The sequence below is a fragment of the Anas acuta genome, chromosome 10 (genome assembly GCF_963932015.1).
Source record: "Anas acuta chromosome 10, bAnaAcu1.1, whole genome shotgun sequence".
NCBI classification, from domain to species: Eukaryota; Metazoa; Chordata; class Aves; order Anseriformes; family Anatidae; genus Anas; species Anas acuta.
This window is the reverse complement of record NC_088988.1, coordinates 14,716,635-14,738,758: the sequence shown is the minus strand read 5'-3', so window position 1 is coordinate 14,738,758 and position 22,124 is coordinate 14,716,635. Positions and strand designations below refer to the sequence as shown.

At 54.3% G+C, this 22,124-nt stretch overlaps 1 protein-coding gene across 3 annotated transcripts; it reads left to right on the top strand.

The window, feature by feature from the left end:
- Window positions 1-6,088: 6,088 nt before the first annotated feature.
- On the top strand, window positions 6,089-9,923 carry IRX6 (iroquois homeobox 6). 3 transcript variants are annotated; one of them, XM_068693674.1, is made up of 6 exons: window positions 6,089-6,253; window positions 7,168-7,389; window positions 7,897-8,027; window positions 8,112-8,395; window positions 8,475-9,131; window positions 9,244-9,923. In XM_068693674.1, the coding sequence occupies exons 1-5, from the start codon at window positions 6,209-6,211 to the stop codon at window positions 8,966-8,968; spliced, it is 1,176 nt and encodes a 391-aa protein (XP_068549775.1). In that variant the 5' UTR covers window positions 6,089-6,208; the 3' UTR covers window positions 8,969-9,131; window positions 9,244-9,923. The 3 variants fall into 3 exon arrangements, with proteins under 3 accessions (XP_068549775.1, XP_068549774.1, XP_068549776.1); XM_068693673.1 differs by having other exon boundaries at window positions 8,475-9,136; XM_068693675.1 differs by having other exon boundaries at window positions 6,092-6,253; window positions 7,915-8,027; window positions 8,475-9,136.
- Window positions 9,924-22,124: the final 12,201 nt, after the last annotated feature.

Genomic DNA, 22,124 nt, shown 5'->3' with positions numbered 1-22,124 from the left:
AGTTAGAAAGGACACAATAGAAAAAAGATCAGTAAAGAAAAATATTTTAAATATTAATGACCAAGGGGGAAATGGAAACACATTAAAGGCAAATGTGAGAGCTTTTAAATATGTTATTAAAATTGATTTATAAATGAGACTCTTCTTTAACCAAGTGCTTCAGCCTTCACTACTTATTTCCTTCTGCTGTCTCTCCAAGCATTGGTGTCACCACCCGAAGCCTGTGGCATTAAAGAAAGGTATCTGCAAAATAATTAGGCTGGCAACAACTATGGGCCGTCTAAACAGGAAAACATCATTACATGAAGAATCTCGGAGGGTGAGATGAAACATGGCTGTTGTCAGCTGCTGCAAAACTACCTGCAGGACACGGTCACTGGTGCCCCATGGGCTGCTCCGCTCCGACCCCTGTGGGAAGGGAGCAAATTTGGCATGAATTTGCTAGAAATTTCCAACTTTGGAAACACCTCCAGCGATGGACCAAAATGGGAGGCTGCAGACGGGTGCTGCTGGTGTGTGGGAGCAGAAGGCGCTGCAGAGGGTGGGTTTGTGCTAGCCCAAACCCAGCAATGAACAGTATTTGAAACCCTCTGACTCCTGGGTCACACAAGAAGCATATTTTAGTAAAGGACACAGCAGCAGATCTGTATTGCTCAAACTGCCCAATTAATACACCCCAAGTAGTGGAAACTATCCTTGAAAGGAATAAATTTTGTGAATTTGTGTAAAAGGAGAAAAAGTGCCAGTATATATTTAACAAATTAGTCCCTACGTATTTAATGTTCACTTACATAGGCAAAATGCTTTATTTTAAAGCTGCTATCCATCTTAAACAACCATAAAGTTATAGGTGAAAACTCTAAACAGAAACATAAAACATCACGGGGAACTACAGAGCTCGTAAGTTTGATTTTGTGGTGAGAACGGTCCACAAGACTCATTCTGAATGTCCTCATAAGATCCTTTTTATAGCAGGTTATGAATCATCACAAGATATCTTTAAATGGATGATCAATACTATATTTTCCCATAAAACGTTTGGTTTGAAATCCGATTTTAAGTGCATTAGAGTTTTTGTGCACTGAACGAGTGAGTGTCATAATAAATTGTCATCAGATACGAAAGAAATATAGCTTAGATTAATTGCCATATTTATTTATGAGTCTATAAAATACATTGTGAAAGTCCTGGCACATTTTTTGGATACCAGCTTGAACTTTCAAGAAAGTTAAAAGCATTAAGCGAGACTGAGAGTAGATTTATTATTGGAATGTTTTTAATTGCAGTTTCAACCAGACACAGGTATTAGAATGGCTGTGCCCTTAATGGCCACGTCTCGTGTGCTTTTTCTTTAAAAATGATATACATCCCATATTTTTATTGATTTTGTAAGATTTATCGTAGATTAGCGCTGCCTGTGTGTGAACTCACAAGTGGTCCCAGGCCCCGTGAGGCTGCCGGAGGGGCGGCAGCAGCGGGGCCGAGCCAGGCGAGGCTGGGAGCGGAGGCCAGCGGAGGCCCTGCCTCGCTCCTGCTGTGATGGAGAGCGGAGGCTGGTCGGGTGGGGGTCTCAGGTTAAGCGGTCTGGAGTTTTGGAATAAGCTCCAAGCTCTTTCGAACATGCAGCAAACACCACTGGGGTTGGGTAAATTACACGTGGAAGTAAATAAGGAAGGGATCCTGATGCCCACGTTTAATGGGGCACCTACGTCGGTGGTAACTCGCGGAAAATAAGGCACCGTTGCATGTCACCAGTGCTCTAATTAAAACACAGATCCTGGAAATCACAGCGAGCAGACTAGGAAAAGAAATAAAGCTGTCATTCACTGCCACAGAACAAAAATGACGAACGATACCTACGGTAACACTGAATTAAAAGCCCTCGGCTAAGAAATCATGCAGGCTCACCCAAACAGACAGCAGATACAAAGGGCACGAAAACCCGAACGCATCGTGCTGCTTACTGGGACCTGGCGAGCCCAATATCCTGCTCAAATTGTGGCAGAAGGGCAACCACTCTAAAAAATACATATTCAAAATTATTCCTGTTGATTTTACTGGGAACCCAGTCCGCAGAGGGGTCACCCTGACGGAGAGCAGCGACGCGGCCTAGCTCCTGCCGCCATCACGCAGCCCCTGGCTGAGCGAGCATGAACGTCCTCAGGGGTGAAGCCCTCCCGTGTGTGTGTGGACAAGTCCCCAGTGGGTGGTATCACTGCTTAAAAAGAAACAACACAAAAAACACAATTATTTAACACCCAAAAAACAGGTACAGAAGCTCTGGATCAGCCTGCCCCAGAGCGCTCTTCCAGAAGGAGTTCCTCAGTGACCAGCCATGAGGGCAGGAGCTGGGTTTAGGGATGGCCACGGATCCTAGGGAAAATCCCCCCCAGGAGCAGGGGGAAGGCCTGGGGCTGGCCATAGGCCCAGCTCCCGGTTTTACAGCGAACACAGTGAGGATCTGACGTGCAGGGGGTCCACGGGGTGCCATGAAGGGGGAGCTGGGGCTGGGAAGGTGAGGCAGCAGGGCCTGGCGTGGCAAAGGGACAGGCTGTGTGAAGGAGTTGTGTGTGGGCATCCCTGTCAGTATTTTTACTGCCCCCACTTCTCTCTTAATTTCCTGATGAATTTTTAAATAGCTTTTATTTAGCTGCCCACCTAAAGGAGAGGGTTAGAGAAGCAGAGCAAGGTTCAGCCCAAGGCCAGCCACGCTGCCCCATTGCCCCGTCAGTTATCGTTCTCCTTCTCATCCCATGGTACACGGGGATTTTCACGACACTGGATTTTTCACAGATTTTCTCCATCACGGAGAAAACCCTTCACAGACACCACCAACAGAGCGACACGGGGCAGCTGCTCAGCTGAGCTAGCCTATGTAGGTAACTCCCTGGCAGCCCGGTGACATCTTTTTGGATGTTCCCTTCTGGAAGACAAGTGGCCAGCGGCAATCAAAGTTATTCCTGCTGTATTTCAAAAGCGATCTAAAAAAAATAATCTGTTACCTCTCGGGTTTCGCCTTCAGCTGACAAGGTAGCTCCCATTATCTCTGCAATTACACCTCGCCTCCTAAATCAGCGTGCGGCCCGCGCTGCACTGTGCCAATTCTCCCGTCTGTCCTGAAGACAGTTCTTTCTATTTCCTGCTTGTATGTTAAGCAATTAAAATGCTTTATCTTCCACAAGATATTAATCTTAATATTGTCCTAATTTGTTTCGTCTTTTTCTGCCTCTCATGCAGAAATCGGTCTTGACAATAGCCACTGAGATAAGGACAGCAACCAGCAAGCTTCACAATAAACCATCATATACACTATTTTAGTTTGTCAAAACAATTAGTGTTCGTTTTGGCTTTATTCAGTTAAATCTGCAGTGACTGATCAGTATAAATTATGTATTAGGCTGCCCAGCTGTACTTGTTTATTCATGCATGGACTTGAAGAATTTTCATTTTCTCAGTACAAAAACACTGCAGCCAAAAAAATCCCCCCATATTCTAAAATATAAAGAGACTTTCTTCTCAGCCACGGTTCTGCTCCATGTTTTTGAAGCTGCTTTGTTCCTACCCCTCTTGGAACGTTATTCTTCCTTTCCAGAAATGACACCCTAACGCTTATTTCAATTAACCTATTATTTCATGCACAGTCCGCGGCAGCTGCGTTTGTGTCGGCGCGAAGCACGTAGCGCTACTTCCACCCCGCGCAATTACCTCCGAGCGAAGCAGTGCCAGAGCTACACCAAACGATGGTGGTTTTAAAAGCACCAAAAAGCACATTGCGGGCTGCGTCTGAACCCTGCCTCGCTGCAAGAGGAGCTGCTCGGGGAAACACGGACGTTTAAGCTCTTTCAAGAACCAAAGTTGGTGAATCAAGAGGGATCGCGGTCCGGTTCTGCCCGTGTTTGTAGTCACAAAGTCCTCGCTGGGACGACTCGGTAAAGGCAACATGCGCTGTGTGTGTGTGATGATGGGGACGGGGATGACACGGGCTTAGATAAAGCAAAGAGAAAAATCAGCAGCAAACTCGTACAGCATCAGTTACGCTGCTCCGTGAGGCAGCATACGAGCGGAATGGAAATTGGGTGTTGAAGCCGTCTCCCTGCAATAAAGGCAGCCAAGCACACGCTGCTTCCCCAGACAGGAGGTAACCGAGGTGTCTGCCAGGAGCTGCGGATCGCAGCAAGGCGATTCCACAGCATCAGGCGAGCCGGGGCACTCTGTGTGGAGCACGCAGAGACAGAGGCTGCGGCCTCCTTGGGAGCTGGGGTGGACGGTGGGACTCGCTGCCCTACCGTCCGCAGCACCCCGCGTCCCAGGGTGAACAGCAAGGGTCACCCGGGTGGCTCTGGGGCATGGTGGGTGCAAAGCTGGCTGCAGAGACACCTCCACAGGGCAGTGTGGGGCGAGAGGAGGCTGCTGGGGTGCTGGAGGCCACGCTGCGAGGCTGGGCTCTGCTGTGGCACCCCTCTTGGGGCAGAGGCTCACTTGGGGCCCCTGTGCAGCCATCCCCTGATGCCCTACCGGCTGTGGGGTCTCAGTGGAGGCAGGTAGTGGGGCACGGAGCCTCTCTTCGTTCTTTCAGCAAACAACAGCTCAAAAGAAAATTAAAAAGACTAAATTTTTGCTGAATTAAGTGCTTTAGAACAAGCGGGTTTATTCCTTCCTAATTAGCACCGCTCCCCCCGGAGGGATTCCCGCAATTAAATAATTAGCACCCGCTTGCGGGGGTCGGGGGGGGAGGTGGCGGGGGGCAGCGGCCCCCGTTCCCCGCGGGGGAGCCCCGAGGGCGCCCGCTCCGTCGGGGCAGCCCCGGGCCGAGCCGGGCCGGGCCGGGCCGGGCCGCTCCGCTCCGCCTGGCTCACGGCTCGGCAGCGCCACCCGACGGGGAGCGGGGCCGGGGCCGGGCCGGGCCGGGCCGGGCCAGGGGCACCGGGGCGGCCGCCTCCAGGGCACGGTCCCCGCCCCGGGACGAAAGAGCCGGAGAAAAGTTGCTTTGGTTTTCGTTTTTCCTTTTTAATTGGTACCGAAAGGAAGCCGCGGCAGCCCCCGCAGCAGGGGGGTGGGGGGAAATCCGCGTTTAGCTCCCGGGGATCTCGGCTCGAAGGCAAACCAGCGATGTGTAAGCTGCTGGTTAAACGAGGGCATCGCCGTTCGGTGATTGGGGCGATCAGGGTCGTGGGCATCCGTCCCTCCATCTATCCATCCGTCCCTCCATCTATCCATCCCTCCGTCCATCCCTCCATCCCTCCATCCCCCTACCCATCCGTCCATCTACCCTTTAATCTTCCCTCCTTTCCCTCCATCCCTCTGCCCATCCATCCCTCCATCCACCAGCTCCCAGCCACCCGCCGCCGCCACCCGCGGGGCTCCTGGAGGTGCCATTTCGGGGCATTTCGTGCCGTGCCGTGCCGTGCTGTGCCATGCCGTGCGGTGCCGTGCTGTGCTGTGCCATGCCATGCAATGCCGTGCCATGCCGTGCCATGCCGTGCCCCCCTTTGCCCCCCAGCGCCGCGAAGGGCAGGACAGCAGCAAAGCGGGGCGCGCCACAACCGGCCCGGCGGCGCTCCTCTCGTCTCCTTCATCCCATCCCATCCCATCTCCCCCAAGCCCAATTGGCATTGCATTATAAAAAAAAAAAAAAACAAGCAGCAGGAGCGCGACCCCCCCGCGCCCCGCAGCCCTCCCGTGACGTCAGCCCCGCTGCCGGCCCCCCCCCGGCCCCGCCGAGCAGAAAATAACACAACTCGCTCCGCACCCTGCCAGCCCCGCGCGATTTGCCGCCCCCCACACCCTCCCCCCTTTGCTTCGGAGAGGGAAAAAAGAAAAAAAAAAAGGAAAAAAAAAAAGCGAAAAAAAAAAAAGCCCCTTTGCACTTAAACCCTCTATACATGTGGGGTGGCTTTTTCAACTCTCTCTATCCAAACATATTTATTGCGAGAGATGGGAAGTGGGGGGTAGCTTCTTTTTTTGTATTATTTTATTTTTTTATCCAGGCACCGACCCCCCCACCCTCCGGCCCCCCCACCGCCTCAGATGTCTGGCGGCTTTTCTTAAGTGCAATCATCTATAATTGAGCAAAAAAAAAAAAAAAAAAAAAAAAAAAAAAGCCATACGTGGAAATGTGTGTGTGAGAAGGTGCATCGTGAAGCGGGGTTTAGTTACAATCGATCTTGGGGGGAAAATATTGCCTATGGTCCAAAAATAAGGAGCGGCTATGTCCTTCTCCCAGTTCGGATACCCCTACAGCACCACCGCGCAGGTAAGGCGAGTGAGCAGCACTCACTTTTGTTCCCGTTCCGCTGCTGCTGTCCAGATGTCTTGTTCCCCCTCCCTTTTTTTTTTTTTTCTTCTTCCCTTTTCCCCTTACTTCGAGCCTTTTTTTTTTAAAAAAAAAAAAGGGCACATCTGGAGGCTTTTTTTAAAAAATGTGCGTGTGTGTTTCTGTCTCGTTTGTGTCGTGCTAGGCTTAAACAAATACCTCGCAGTTTGCCCAGCAAAAAGGCGCTCAGGAAAGCGGCGATCCCCCCCTCTTTCCCCCCCACCTCCGACCCTCCGCTCCCCTTCCACCGTGCAGTTTGAAGCGCAAAAACCCAAAGAAACCCCAAAAGCCCGGCTCCCAGCGCCGGAGGCGGCTCGGCTCAGCTCGGCGCCGCGCTCGCCGCCTGCCCCCGTCCTTCCCCGGCGGGTGGGGGGCTCCGGCGGCTCCTTCCCACCCCCGTCGGGTTTTAGGGGCACGTCGAGCCCCGATTTCTTTGGGGTTTCTCTGAGGTGTGCCTGCCGTGCTCGGGGAGCTGCTGTCCCCCGCTCAGCGGCTGAAATCCAGGGGCTCCGGGGGCACCCTGCGGCACCCTGCTGCGCCTCGCCCCTCCCGCACTGACCGGACCCCAACTTCTCGCCTCGCCCCCGCTGCGCACCGGCCGACCGGGAGGGAGCCTTGGATCCGCTGCCGTTTTCGGGGCCGAGCATCTCCGCCAAGTTCCCACCGCTTTTTTTTTTCCTCGCGTTCCCCCTTCCCGGGGGCTCCCCCTTCCCCCGACCCGGCCTCGGGTCCTCACCCCCCCCCCCCCCTCGGAACCCCCCCGAAAACCACCCCCAGGCGGCTCCAGCCGCCCCCCGACGGGGCTCCCCGCTCTCGGCGGCTCTCAGCGCCCCCCTGCTCTCTCCCCTCCGCAGTTCCTGGTGCCGGGCAGCCCCAGCACGACGTGCTGCGAGGCCGCCCCCCGCCCCGGCCCGGATGCGGCCTCGGCCCCGGCCTCCGCCGCCGCCGCCTCCCTGTGCTGCGCCCCGTACGAGGGCCGGCTGCTGGGCATGTACAGCGCCCCGTACCCCGGCGGCCAGGGCTACGGCAACTACCTGCCCTACAGCGCCGAGCCCGCGGCCATCTACACCGCGCTGGTGAGTGGGGGGGGATAGGGGGGCCTGGGGGGGAGAGCGGGGCCGGGCGGGGGGCGGACGGGGCTCTCCTTCCATCTGGGGTTCCCCCTCCATTTGGGGCTCCCCCTCCGTTTGGGGCTCCCCCTCCATCCGGGGTTACTCCTCCATCCCCAGGTTCCCCCCCGCCCGTGGCTCCCCTTTCATTTGGGGCTCCCGCTCCGTCCAAGGCTCCCCCCATTCGTGGCTCTCCCCTATCCGGGGCTCCCCCCATCCAGGGCTCCCGTCCATTTGGGGTTACCCCTCATCCCTAGCTCCCCTCCGCCTGGGGCTCCCCCTCCACCTGGGGTTACTCCTCACCCGTGGCTCCCCCCCATTCACGGCTCCCCTCCATCTGGGGCTCCCCCCATCCGCGGCTCTCCCCTATCCGTATCTCCCCCTCCATCCGTCTCTCCCTCTCCATCCGTGTCTCCCCCCCATTTGGGGTTCTCCCCCCCCATTTGGGGCTCCCCCCTCGGTCCGGCCGCCCAGCGCTCCCTCGCCTCGCAGAACCCCCAGTACGAGCTGAAGGACGGCACCAGCGGCCCCCTGCCCTCGGGGATGGCGCAGCCCGCCGCCTACTACCCCTACGAGCCGGCCCTGGGGCAGTACCCGTACGACAGGTAACAGCCCTCCGGGGGGGCGGGCAGGGCCGGGGAGGGGGCATCGGGCACCCCCCGTTATCCCCCCACCCCTCTCCCCGTTAGGTACGGGACGGGGGACTTGGGCGGCTCGGCCCGGCGCAAGAACGCCACCCGGGAGACCACCAGCACCCTGAAGACGTGGCTGTACGAGCACCGCAAGAACCCCTACCCCACCAAGGGCGAGAAGATCATGCTGGCCATCATCACCAAGATGACCCTCACCCAGGTCTCCACCTGGTTCGCCAACGCGCGGCGGAGGCTCAAGAAGGAGAACAAGATGACCTGGGCCCCCAAACCCCGGGGGGGGGACGAGAGGAAGGGGAGCCCGGCGGGGGGCGCGGGCGCAGGTAGGAGCCGGGAGCGGGGGGCAGCGGCCCCGGTCCCCCCCCGTGCTCCCTGACCCCCCCCCGGTTTGTGTCTGGGCAGAGCGGCGGAGCTGCAGGCTCAGCGACCTGGAGGAGGACGAGGAGGAGGAGGAGGAAGAGGAGGATGAAGACGAGGAGCAGGAGGCGCGCAAGGCGGACAAGAGCCGGCCCGGCGGCTCCTTGCTGGAAGCCCCCAGCCTGGCCCCGCGGAGCGACTGCAGCCTGCCCGGCCCCTTCCGAGCCCTCCCCTGCCCCAGGGGCCCGGCTGCGGACACCCCCCTGGCCACCCCCCCGACCCCCCAGCCCCCGCCGCCCCCCTACGCGCCCGCGGAGAAGCCCCGCATCTGGTCGCTGGCGCGCACCGCAGCGCGCAGGGGCAGCCCCGAGGGGGGCGGCGGGGCGCCGGAGCTGCCCCCGACCCCAAAAGCGCTGCGGGGCTCCCCCCTGGGGCTGCCGCAGCTCCCCGCGGCTCTCCGCCGCCCCGGGGAAGCGGGGGCACCGGGGGGACCCCAAGGTACCCGCAGCGGCGGGGCCGGGGGGGGCGGCGCGGCCTGAGCCCGTGCCCGGGAGCCCGGTGAAGGGGCCGGGCCGAGCCGGGCCGGGCCGGGCCGAGCCGGGCCCCCCCCCGCCCCCCCCGAGCTGCTTGTGTCTGTGCAGGCTGCGGGCGGGGAAGGCGCCGGGAGCGGCTGCGGACGGCTTTCAGGCCGGTGCTCAGGAGGTGAGGTAGGTGCCGGTGGTGCCCTGCCCCGCTCCCGGTGCTGCCCCCCCCTCCCTGCATCCTCCCTCCCCCCCCTCCGGGGGTCGCTCACCCCCGCTTCTCCCTCCCGCAGGGCCGCCTGCCCCTTCCCGAGCGCCGCCGGCGGGGTCCCGGCTGCAGGCGGCATGGAGGAGCGCAACGGGCTCGGCCCTGCCCGGCCCGGCTCGGCCCTGCCCGGCTCGGTTTGGCCCTGCCTGGCCCGGCCCGGCCCGGCCCGGCCCTTCCCCGCCCCACGGGGGGCCAGCGGGCACCGTGCGCGCCTGGCCGGGGCGGCGGTGCCAAGCCGGGGCTGCGCTCCTCTCCTTCCCCACGTCGTGCTGTCGTCGTTGTGCTTTCGGTTTGTTTTTTTTTTTCTCCCCCCTCCACACCTCCTCCTTTCATTTAACCCCCCCCCCGTTTCCCCGTCCCGGCTCCCCCCCCAGCCCCGGCGAGGAGCAGCGCTGCACTTTACAGGACAGGCGAGAAAGGGAAAGCGGATCTCTGCTTCGTCGCTGTTTAATTAAAAGTGTCGTCAAACACTTTGTGTTCAGACTAATAAACCACGCAGGGATGAGGAAAGAATGTTTCTTTGTTCCCGTGTCTAGAAGCAGTGGCAATAATTTAAATTAATAACTGTGGTAATTAAGAGGTCATCTATAGATCAACCCGATACCTGCTATTTCCAAGTTCACCAGGGTCAACATTTACATTAAGTCATTTGTGGTCAATAGAGTCCGATGAATTCTGCCTTAATAAATCAGGGAAATCAATCTTGACTACCGCGTGGACTCCTCTGTGGTCACCGGGAACGGGGTGCCCGGAGGAACGGGGTGCCCGGTGCTGGTGGTAATAGGGTGCCCAGAGTAACCGGGTGCCCAGTCCCAGGGGTAATGGGGTGCCCAGGACTGGAGGTAACGGGATGGTCGGTCCCAGGGGTCATGGGGTGCCCAGGACTGGGGTCACGGGGTGCCCTGGTTGGCGGTGGGCGAGCATCGCCACTGCCTGGCGCAGTGCCCCCGCAGCTCGGGCTAGGGGAAATTAAGCTGCGAAAAGCTAAACGTTATTTCAAGGGGGATTTGAAGGATTTAGGGCTTGTCATAAAGAGCATTAGGGCCTTCCGGAGGGTTCTTGCGAGGAGACTTTGCCTCCCCTCCCCTGCCTCCGCACGGCCAGGTACCACCCGGCCCGGGAGCGAGATGCGGCCTCCCCACGCGTGGCCTCGCAGCCCCCGCGGCTCCCCCCGGCTCCCTTTGCCCGGGGGGAGGCTCCCGGGGAAGCTCCGGTGGAGGCGGCCTCGGCACCTGCCCCTCGGCACCTCCCCGGCCCTGCCAGCTTCGGGGTCTATGGACGGCAGCTCGAAGGGAACCTCCGGGCACCCGAGACTTTATTTTATTATTATTATTATTATTATTATTATTATTATTATTATTATTATTATTATTATTATTATTATTATCTATTCCTTCGACTTTGGGGTATTTTCCTTTTCTTGTTCCCTCGCCTCCCCTTTCATTAAAGGCCAAGCAAGCGCGCTGCAGATTATCCCGCCCGGCCAGGACACCCTGCAATCTGTCGCGCCGTTCAGATACGTATCGCAAAGCTCTCCCCCTATAATCTCCGGCGGGCATCTTCCGAATACCCTTTTGATTAAAACCCCAGAGCCGGGGCCGGGAGAACAGCGGGGCCGCCCCCAATTAGCGGCCGGCCGGGGCGCGCAGGGGCCGGGGCCGCGCACACTCCGCTGCTCCCGCTAATGAACTTTTCTCCAAGACAATTAGGGGCCCCCCGGGGCCGGGGGGGCCGCTCAAAGGGCGGCTTTGTGCGGCCGAGACGGAGCGGCTCCCATCCCCTGTCCCCCTCCCGGGCTTCCTGCGGCCCCGCCGTGACCCCCTCGGCGGCCCGGCCCCGGGGAAGGCTGCGGCTGGGCGAGGAGGTGGGGAAGGGCCGGGGAACAGGGGAACAGGGGAACAGGGGAATGTCCTCCGGGCCCCCCAGCACCCATGCTGTGAGTCCCCACCCTCGCCATCTCTGGTCCTCGGGCACCTGCTCCCAGCACTTGTCCCCCTGCACCTCCATCTGCTTCTCCACGGGATCGTGGGTGGGTGTCGGGGGGCCAGGCACCTGGCTCGGTGCTCCCGGGCCCTTTCCAGCCTCTTTTGGGAATGGGGGAGAGGAAACCTTCTTCTGCTCCTGCACCAGTGCATCTGGAGAGCAGGTCTTCAACAGGGCACCACCCCTTGGCACTGCTGGTGCTTGGCCGACCCCACAAAGTGGTGTTGTTCCTCCTGCCCCGGAGGGACAGAACTGCCCCAGGACAGCAGGACAGCGCTGGCCGTACCGTGCTGCAGGACAGGAGGAACCCGGCACCTCCACCGGGTCATGGTGAGGAAACTTTGGGCGATGCTTCCAAGCCAGCTCAACCCATCCTTCCCAGCAGAGAAGCCTGACACAGCACAGGTCTTCCCATTCTGCCCCGAAGGGATGATGTCTCCTGGCCTGGCAGCAGTACAACCCTCGGAGATTCCCTTCAGAGGGGGCTGCAGAAGTTTTACAGCTACGCAGCTGCTGCGGCCATGAAGCAATGGCTTGGAGCAGGCATTTCACAACAATCTCTCGAGCAGCGTGAGCAGCTCTTCAGGCCAGGTGCCATTTCTGGACCAAAGCATCTGCTAGGGGAAAGTCATTTTTGTCATTGTATTACTTTTTTTTTTTTTTTCTTAACCTACTATTCATCTGAAAATAAATTACAGGCCAGAACAGGTGGATAACATTCGGGAATGATTTAATGATTTATTTAATCTGGATTCTCTTTCAATCTACTTAGCAGGATGAATACTTTTTTTTAGCCTGAATCCACAAGCTGGGTTTTTCATCTAAAGAGGAAAATACCCCAGCCCACTGCTCTGATGCCACCCAGGTGTGCTCCCCAGTGCCACCAGTGACACCTCGGTAACTTTGGGTCTGCTCAGAGGCCTGAGGGGAAAACCTCGAGAGAAGCAAGCAGAGGATTCTCATTTCCTTTTCCTCCTTGCCAGCTGCCTAGAGCTTTAGATGCTATCTGCCCTTCTCCATACAGCATCCGGGTAGCACACAGGCACTGTCCCTTAAATCTTAGCCCATGCAGGTTTGGGGCTACGAGGACGATCGCCCTCCAGCTCTGCCTTCGGCAGGGCAGCCTCGTGCACCAGCACAAGTGCTGCAGCAAAGCACAAAGGCAATGATTCCCTCCTGCGTGCCTGTCCAGCTGAGCTTAAGGAACCGAATTAAGGTAAATGGGACTTCAGACTCTCTTTAAATCCATCGGACTCAGGATATGCAGCAGCAGAACCCTGCTTCCCCCTCCCCAAATGGCCACCTCTGGAACTGCTGCGATGGGAGGGGTTGCTGCTCTCCTGCAGGCGGCCAGGTCGGGGCACTGGGCAGCCCCTGTCCCCGTGCCAGGACACGTCCTGCACACAAAGCACCAACGGGCACCGACTGCCCCTGGGCTAAGCACAGAGCACGGGAAAGCTGACTCCAGCACGAAGCCAAAAACGTGACGCTACAGTCCCAAGCCCTTCCACCTGTCTCCTCCAGCTGGCTCAGATGAACCACTCAAGTAAAATTCTCTCCTGGCTGCTCGGTGTGCCCGTCGGCCACACGCAACACCCGAAAGGTGCCTCCCTCGGCAGCCAGCTGCTCGGTGAACGCCGTGTGCTCCGCCAGCAGCCCCGACACGAGCAGCGCTGGAGCTCCCTGCTGCCGCAGCTGATCCCGCTGTTGCTCACCGGAGGTGACAGACAAATGCGACCTGCACATCACCGCCTTTGGGTTCTCCCCGCGCAAATCATGTGAGGCACGGTGTTAATGGGGTAGGCACACGAGGGACCGGCCGAGGAGGAGCTGAGTCAGCAGCCTGCCAGGGATTGGCGCTTCCCGGTGAAATCTCATTTCTCTGCCCGTGTGCTCGGCAGCTCCACGGCTGCTCATCTCATGGTCTCACAGCAGCAATTCCCTCCCACAGCAAGGTGAGAAACTGCACTGCCGGAGGCCAGGGCTGTGTCATGGACTCGTATTTACAGCTCTTACACCGGTGTTACTAACTTGACTTCAGCATCAGCAAAGTATTTCTGTAATGTAACCACTTAAGAGAAAGGAAAAAATGCACAGAGCAATGACTGCACCCATCGCACCAGCAGGTTTCCATCACACGGGTGTGTTTGCACCTGACCCAGCGAAGCCCCCATCACCACACCACGTGAGGCAGCAGCACGCATCCCCCATAGTGTGCAAAGCCAAGAGCAGCACGGCAACCTTCCCAGTGACCTGCCTAGAAAACCAAAATGGGCACAAACCGAGGCAGGTCTCCACCACAGGGCCCATCCCTCCTGCTCTTCTTGCTGCCACCACAGCCACCCAGTGAAGGGATATCAGCAGTGCCGAGATGCTCGCCCTCCAACTACCTGAGCTCGTTTGCCAAGGGCTGTGAGATCAGGGCATCCAGCAGACCTCAAGTGCTTTTCTTTCTAGTTTATTTTTTTAGTCTGTATTTGGTATTGCACAGAAACAGAGGTAGCTGGAGACTTACACAAACAGCGCAATGAGGGGATGAGAGAAAATAATGGTAGGAAAAAGTCCACACAGACCAGGGTAAGGTATGTCCTCAAAGGGAAGTAAGTCCTCAAACCAAACAATGGATTTTTTAATCAGATAATCCTACGCTGAATATTTCTGTGAACCTTCAGTGCTCAGAGTAATTCAGCCCCAGCAGTGCTAGCTGCCTCAGCTGAGGGAAGGGGAGCCTGTAGGGGCAGGAGTTCCCATTTCCCGTTCCTCACCGCCTGCCACTGAGGAGCTGACGCACCTCCTGCTTCCACTCATCGTGCCCTCACTGGAGGCACTGCATTTGGGGCACATCTGCCTATCAAGGATTTACCCGTAGAAAAATGAATTGCCAGTAAAACTCTCCCAGTATCCCGTGGAATTCAGAAATGTAACATATATTACTCTTCCCCCTGAACTTTCCCATAAAATATTGGCTTACTCAGTATTCTGTGGCAGGAAATTAATAAGACCTGTCCTAGTTCCTCTCAATTACAGCAATAATATAACCTCACTTTCTCTCCACACACATTTAAAACTCAGGCTACAAATATAATACATGGTACTCTATAAATGAATCAGATGTAATTACAGTGTGGGAGTGTAGTCTTGGGGGCAATTGAACTCGGAGCCCAACTCTGAGTTAATAACGGAGACGGTCTCCAGGTCGCTTTTCACCCCAAATCCTGGGGCTGACTGAGCGCTGCACCCCTTCCAGCCCCACTCAGGGTGGCGTTGGGATTGGTTTCCCATGCAAAGGCTCACACGTGACACCTTTAGGGCTGGGGGATGCAGCAATGATGCTGTCATCCCACATCTTTGTAAAGCCACGTGCCCCACGTGCGAGTCTCCGAGCGGATGGGGGCTGCCACAGCCCAGTGATTGCACCGGCAGGCGGCCTTACAGAATTAGCTCCATCTGCACTGCTACCTGTGAAGTCCTGCACGCTGTCATGGTCTGCACCTCACTGCTCTGCGGGGCTTTTCCCTGCTACCCACTGTCACTGGGGCTGATCCCATCCATCCCCGCAGTGATGTGCGTGGTTTAAAACACAGCCTGGGAGACATTTTTATACAAGCCTGTGATATGCAACAGTGGGATGGAAAATATTTCAAAGGACTGAAATGGTTTTTCAACAAAAATTATTAGGGAGAAGGTAGGGGAAATATGGAGGGGAGCAAGAAATGAAGCTCCCCAAACCAGGAGGCGTAATGAAATCTGCTGCAGAGCTCTCCCATTTTCCTTCTACACCACCATGTCCACAAGACTCTGCTTGCTATGGTTATTAGTCCAAACCCCAGATCACAGTTTTACCCTGTGTAAAGCAGAGAAAAAACCCATCCCTTTCCCTCTGTCATACGCCTAGAGAGGTGAGCACGAGCTGCCAGGCTCCCATGGGCTCGCAGCATGCCAAAATCCTGCATGGGCAGCTCCGTGCCCAGTAGCACTGCCTGCAGAAACCAGCACTGCAGAGAGGTCCTACGCCATGCACTGCAAAGGATGTGGCTTGTCTGCTTGGAGGGAGGGTTTCAAGGGGGTTTCAAGAGAGCTGTTTGGCTTTGTGAATGACATACCTGTTTATTATATTGATAAATGACACATTTTTCCTACTTGATTTGTTGGGGACTGAGTGACCTGGCAATAAAACTGACTTCATATCGCCACTTAACTCTTATTGATGTCTTTTCCTGTTCACCTTTTACTTGCATAAATGAGAAGCAGAAAGAAACCCCTGTTCTTTAACAGAGCCACACGGGAATCCCCCCGAGCAGCAGTGGATGTTGCAGACACACCTCTCCCCACGGACCGAGCCGGTCACACTCCTGTCCCCACGTCCAGCTGAGGCAGCGCTGGCAGCAGCTGCTCAGACACAGGTATGAGTCTTTAACGCATGAAGTTTGTGGGGTGGTAACCTAAATACACACCTACTATTACTCTAAGTAGGCATTTTTATAAAGTCAAAGTCCTGTGAAGCCTTCTCGTGATGGAATGAAAGGGACTGTTTGCAAAACAGAACAGAAAGGCTGCGGGCGCTCATGGAGCTCAGGGCTGCAGCTGGGGGTTTTGTGTCACTGCTCCAAAGATTACAATATTCCACAGCTGTATTTCACTTTATATTTTAAAATTAGAAACAAAAAAGAAAAAGAAACAGTGAATATGTGAACATGAACTTCACCCACTCCTGTCTGCTTCGTGTAAGTGAGACTTCCACCAGAGGGGACTTGGCCAGGATCAGACCAAAATCTTCAGAGACTCTTTCTCAGAAACTTGATCACCACCGTAAAATGTTGGTAGTTGGCCCCAAATACCCAAGATTTCAAACATTTCAGAGCCAGATCCATATTACTCACTCACATCTTTGCAGGAAAATCTTGTGGAATTAAACGGAGGACAAAGGGAACAGATTCATTTCTACTAAACTTCAAGATGTACTCCACAGTAGTGTTTAATATTAGATACATAAATGTATTGAATTTTATCAGTTCCAAATCCTGAGCAGATAGAGGACTTTTTCCCGTAAGGCTTTTCTCTTCCTTTTGTTTATGTTTTGGGAGGAAACTTTCAGCAGTGCAAAGAAATGGTGCTGCACAAAAAGAGATGCCGCAAAACAACAAAAGAAATTAATACAGCCAGGAGAAAGCTCTGTAAGGGGGTCCCCAGTGGAAAGAAGTGAGAGAATGGAGTTTTACTTATGCACACACACTCTTACGTTTATGATAACCAAAAAAACATTGTTTTACTATTCCTTTCAATTTGAGTCCTCTCATCTCTTTTTGTTTTATGCCAGCACCTGCCCCGGGGCAGGCAGGTTCTGCCACCTTGCTCCTAATGTTCAGCAGCTCACCTGATTTAAAAATCAAACCAGGATTTAAAAACCACCACCAAAGAAAAAGCCCCAAGTTTATTCATGTCTTCTGGTGATGTCAGCTTTACCCCGACCTATTTCTCTATGAATGTGCATTTCATACTTATGGGACAGAGGAGTAATGAGCACTGTTGCCTCTAAAAAGAGCAAAAGATGGGTGAAAACACCTGCATTTACTTTCATATATATATTAAAATTATTATTTATGGATAAAACGGAATGGAAGGGACTGGGCCTGTTTATAGTTCCCTCCCAGGAGGGCTTGCAAGGACACAAAAAGGATTTAGAGGGTCCGAGTGCTCCCCACCAGACAGCTCGCTGCACCCAGGCAGAAGCTGTCTCACGGATGAATTCAGCTAATTTAGGATTTATGACTTTGGCACTCCGCACTCATTTGCTTTTTGATGTTCCCCAGCCACATCAGGTGCTGATATTCCAGCGGGAAAGAAACCAGGGGACCCACAGCCCCGCCTTGCTGGGCAGTCCCCACGCGAACAGCAGAGCCGAGCAATGCGGGGCTGAGAACAGGGGGTAGGGTTTGGTCTCCTTGGGCTTGGCAATGCCGGGAGAGATGTCAGCGCTGCAGCAGGTTGCAGCACTCACTGCACAAGCCCGCCCACCACGCGGCAGCTTCAGCCCCGTCCTTTTGCTGCCTCCGTCGCCTCTGTTGCTAAGTGGAGCGGATTAAAGGCAGTGCGGATGCACCGCGAGAGCCGCTCCGATGGCTCCTGGAGGAACCGGGTGGGTTTGGCTGAGCAGGAAAGGAGGCAGAGGGAGCACAGGGTGTCGCTGCCAGGTACCCGAGAAAATCCCAACAGGCTGGGGTTTAGCCAGGCAAGAGGATCTGCAAAATAAGGAAGGCATTGTAACAGAGGAGTAATTAAATGCTTGATGGGATGATCAAAGGGGGTGGTAAATTCTCCAGTTCTTGACACCTCCAAATCAAGACCGGGTGTCTCTAGAAGACGCCTTCCAGCAGCTTCATCCAGCTGCCAGAGCATCATCTGGTCCTCCATCTACACAGGACACAGACACGGGGAATCCAACTGCCCTTCCTTGCCCGAAAATACATTGCTATCAACTTTTTGGGACTTACTGTTCTTTTTTTCAACCTCTCATCCAGCAACCTGCACGTACATTACAAAACACCGGCACTCCGCGCTCATATGAGTTAAGGAAAGGTTACTTCAGAGGGCAAATATTGCAAAGGATTTTCCATTTGGCGTGGGAAACCCATGCGTGCAGCTTGATGGACGTTTTTGCAAGGGCTGCAGCAAATGCAAATAAATGGCAGGAATATCTGTGGAAGCGGCGGTGCTCAAGCACATAATGAAAAACCTGAAGGAAAGCAAGATGGGAATGCGTACTTCTGCCCATTAGCCCTGGAGTCATATTTAGCCATGCAGCAAAAAAAAAAAGATCGAAACCGATTGTTTACTGCTCAGACGACAGCCTATTAAAACCCCCCTCGTTACTGCAGCAATAACATGCATTTCCAGGGATTGTGGCTGATTCTGATCAGTCATACCAAGCCATGCCTCAACCCATTTCAAAATGATTAGAGTCTGGTCATATTTTAAGTGTCTATGAAATTATGCAAATGGAATCTGTACCAGAAAATCAGATTGCCAGATAATTGACCATTAATCTTTGATAAAAGTTTAAAAAAATTAAAGCAATCAGAAATCAGCTTAGCGTACAGTCTCTTGGGCCTTATTTTGGTCTGGTAAGTCTGTACGCTAAGCTGATTTCTGATTGCTTTAAGTTGTAAAAATTGCTTTTTAACCCACGGATATCAATGAGATTGCACCTGGTGTAAGTCGGGGCTGCACTTGATCCGCTGTGCGCCTTAATCACAGTATATTTTTGTTAAAACCCAGTATTTGTGTGGATCTGGGGATGCTGATTTGTTCAAGCGCACGATAATCTCCCCTAAGCCCGTCAGGATACAGCAGGTTAATAATGCCGTAAGGAGAATCCAATTTATTCATAAAACACAGGAGCGCCTGAACCAAACTGTTCTTTTGTGGCCGGGCCCCTCCCCATTGGCTGCGGCAGACAAAAGGCTCCGTGCGCAGCCAATGGCCGGGGGCAGGATAACAATAGCACGGCGTCTGCCACGCGTCCGTCTGTCCGTCCGTCCGTCCGTCCAGCGGGACCACGCGCACCCCATCCCGCTCCGCCACGGGGGCTTCCCTACGCGCACTGCTGGCAGCAGGACAGCGCTCCTGAGGCAGCCTCCGAGCTCGTTAGCGTCGCCTCTTCATTAGCATGTGCAGCGCTCGCTGTCTACCTGAGCTTAATGAGCACATGCTGAAAAGTTGTGCTCCGCGGGGCCGGGCGCAGCTCTAGCAGGACACGAGGTTTGCTTCGCACCAGGGGTTCTGTCTGGAGGCTGACATGTTGAGGACTGCGAACTCCGGGACACCTCCCCGAGCTGTGCTGCCACCTCGCACGGAGCCCTCAGCCCTAACGAGGGAACAACAAAACCCAGGGAGCCAAAACCCTGAAAGTAGCTAAAGCCCCATAAAGGTCCTCAAGCTGGCGGGGACAGCCGGGTTACCGTCTCATTAAGTTAGCAGGAGGGCGGTTTATGATGGAACTTGGATTTTTCATTAAGCTGGATTTTAGGATATTAACCAAACGCACGTGGGCGTTCCTGCGCTGCTCATTCGTATACGGGGCCACAGAGCTGCTCGCGAGCCAGGCCGCATCCCGCTCCTGTCCCCCTCCTCTTCCCACAGGGGCTGGTGGCAGCTGGAAATGGCCTGACGGCAGAGACAGGTCCTTGTGTGCTTCTTCAGGCCATTTACTATTGTCCAGGCCCGGGATGAGTCCCGGGAAGCAATGTCAGGGTGGTGAGGACCGCAGCTGTCTGTGTGTCCTGGTCCCCAGGGGACAGGTACCCGGCCCACGGGGGTCACCCTGGCAAAAACACGGCCTGGCTGCTGCGGGTGGCCCTGCTGATACGCAGCTGATATGCAACACAGGCATCAGGTTCTGCCAAAAATGAAAGCCTCTGATAAAATTACTGGTGGAAATAATTAATCTATGGAGCTGCCTGACCGAGGAGGAGATCCGTCATTCAACATGATCTTGAATCCCTACAAAATAAACCACCCAGCGTGCCTTAATTCAGCTCAAAGCTGGGGGTGCTCAGTGCAAAGACAAAAGCACGCCGCGTTATACAGATGGCCTGTGGATCTAGGTGCTCCGAGTATTTTCTCCCTGTACAATTGCTGCTTTGCTGATGCGATGAAATTTTTGCAAGACCCAGAAGTCGAATCCCCTTCATCTCCCCGGGATGCTGCAGTAATGAAGTTTGTCACAAGCTGGTCGGGATCCAAATGTGATAACACCGCTGTGAGAGCTGTGCCCAGCGACACCATCGCACCTGGCCTGCATGGGCAAGCCACAAGAGCAACAAAAACCCCAACAAGTCATATTCAGGATAGGCAGCCCAAAGTTTCTCTTAGGTTAAGATCCACTTGTTTCTGCTACTGCACATCAGTAATGGCTTTGAGAAAGATTTCTTTTCCTTTGCATGAAAATAAAAAGAGAGAAGGGGTCCAGATGCTTCCTACAGCACCGCCACTGACCAAACGGGAGGGAAGGACCAAAGCGACACGGGAATGCAAAGGAGGAGCGATGGCTGCAGTGACAAGCACTGCAGTAACTCAACCACCCGTACGGTGCCACATCACTGCTGGTGGCTGCATGGAATGGGTCAGCGAACGCACAGGTGTCAAGAACATGCCAAAAACGCCAAAGGTTCATTAGAGTGCAGGGCCAGTGGGCTGAAATACTCCAAACTGCAAACTCTGAAAGATTTTAAGTTTGCAGCACCAAAGCGGATGAGTGTTCATCACCTAGGGTTTGCTACGGGGTTTCTGTCCATGTTTCAAATAACGTCTAAAATAACTGTACTACTACCAGAATTTTCTCACATGTACAACAAAGACTAAAAGGGGAAACACTGCCAAACATTCCCGAGACCTCGAGACCTTAGGGTCAGCAACCGCTGACTTCAAAGCACTTTCCCCTTTCTCACTGATATGACATCCTTACTCCACCTCTGCTGGGCTGCTCCTTTCCCCTTCCTCCATAAAATCGTCCGATGGGTCCTGTAGCAGTCAGTCCATGCATGGAACAGGGGGTGACTGCCCACGGTTCCCCCCAGCAGCTCAAGCAAGCCCCAGCAGGCAGCACGGCTCTTGAAACAAAGCTTTCATAGAGGAGAGGGAAAACACAGGACCACAGAGTGAAATTCTACAGGTAGAGGAAAAGGTTCCCTGGATTTACATAAGCCTGCTTGGCAGCCAGTCTGGGGGAGCTGACCGTAAGTGTTGGAGAGAAACAAGCTGCTGGGATGCTGGCAGCAGGATGACTGCTTCATCCAGTTCCTGCCGTGCCAAGCGCCTCCACCCTCTCTCCGAGCAGCATTTAGACAAATGCCAACATTTTAAAATTAAGTGGCCCCATCATTATTAATTCATTCGGTATTCATCGTAACAGCATTAATCATAGTAAACGGCGGCAGCTTTATTACATATGTAATGTGTACTTTCCTTGATTTCCCTGTAAAAATCTCTGACATTGCTAACAACGTAAAGACAATGAGACATTACAACCAAGCAAAACAATAATAAACACACAACTTAATAAATCATTATTCTGCCCGCAAGTGTGTTAAAAAATAAACTCATTTCAAAACCGGAGGAAAAAAAAAAACATGCAATAAGTGACATCAGTGAGTTTGAGGCTTTTGGTTGCAACAAAGAAACAAAACAGCATGCTAATATGACATTTACAAATAATACCTAACCGCAGCCTAATTAACTTATTGTGTGCTTACTAAACTAGCATACATATTATATTAGAAGAAAAACACTTATTTGTTCTGTTGCTAAGAAACTTCAGACATTTGCATATTTAACAAATTGTTAGAGTGTTTTTAACCAGAACCCATCATTATTTATAAAAGACAAATTTAAAACATGAGATCAAAGACACAACATTAATTTTTCTTTTGTCAACTGTCTTTGTTCAATGGCTCAAAGAAGCAGTTTTATAGCCAGCTGATACATAATGAAACATCTGGCATTATTCTGAGTTACAGCACAACCCACCAAGAGTCACGGGCTTCTCTTGGTTCCTCGTACACCAGCCAGTGTCCTGCAGGGAGCAACCCTCCGGCACCCACTTGAACAACACGCCTGGGAAATCGGGGCAAGCTTTTTCCAAGCAAGCTCCGGATGTGTCTGCAGACCATGAATACCCTCACTTTTATTTTATTTTTGCCCTCCAGCAGCTCCAGATGCCAGCCCGGTTTCCTTGGTCTCTTGGAGCTGTGCGATAGCAGGGGAGGAAGCGTGGGACTGGGGATGGGGAGGCTGCGCTCAGAGGAGGCGTGATGACTCGAGGAGCTCTAACAAGTGCAAGGGAATCTCAAACCCACCGTCTGGCAGACCTCAGGATGTCCAAAGCTCCCTTCAGAAAGGTGCCGCAGGGACTGCCATCCTTGAGCT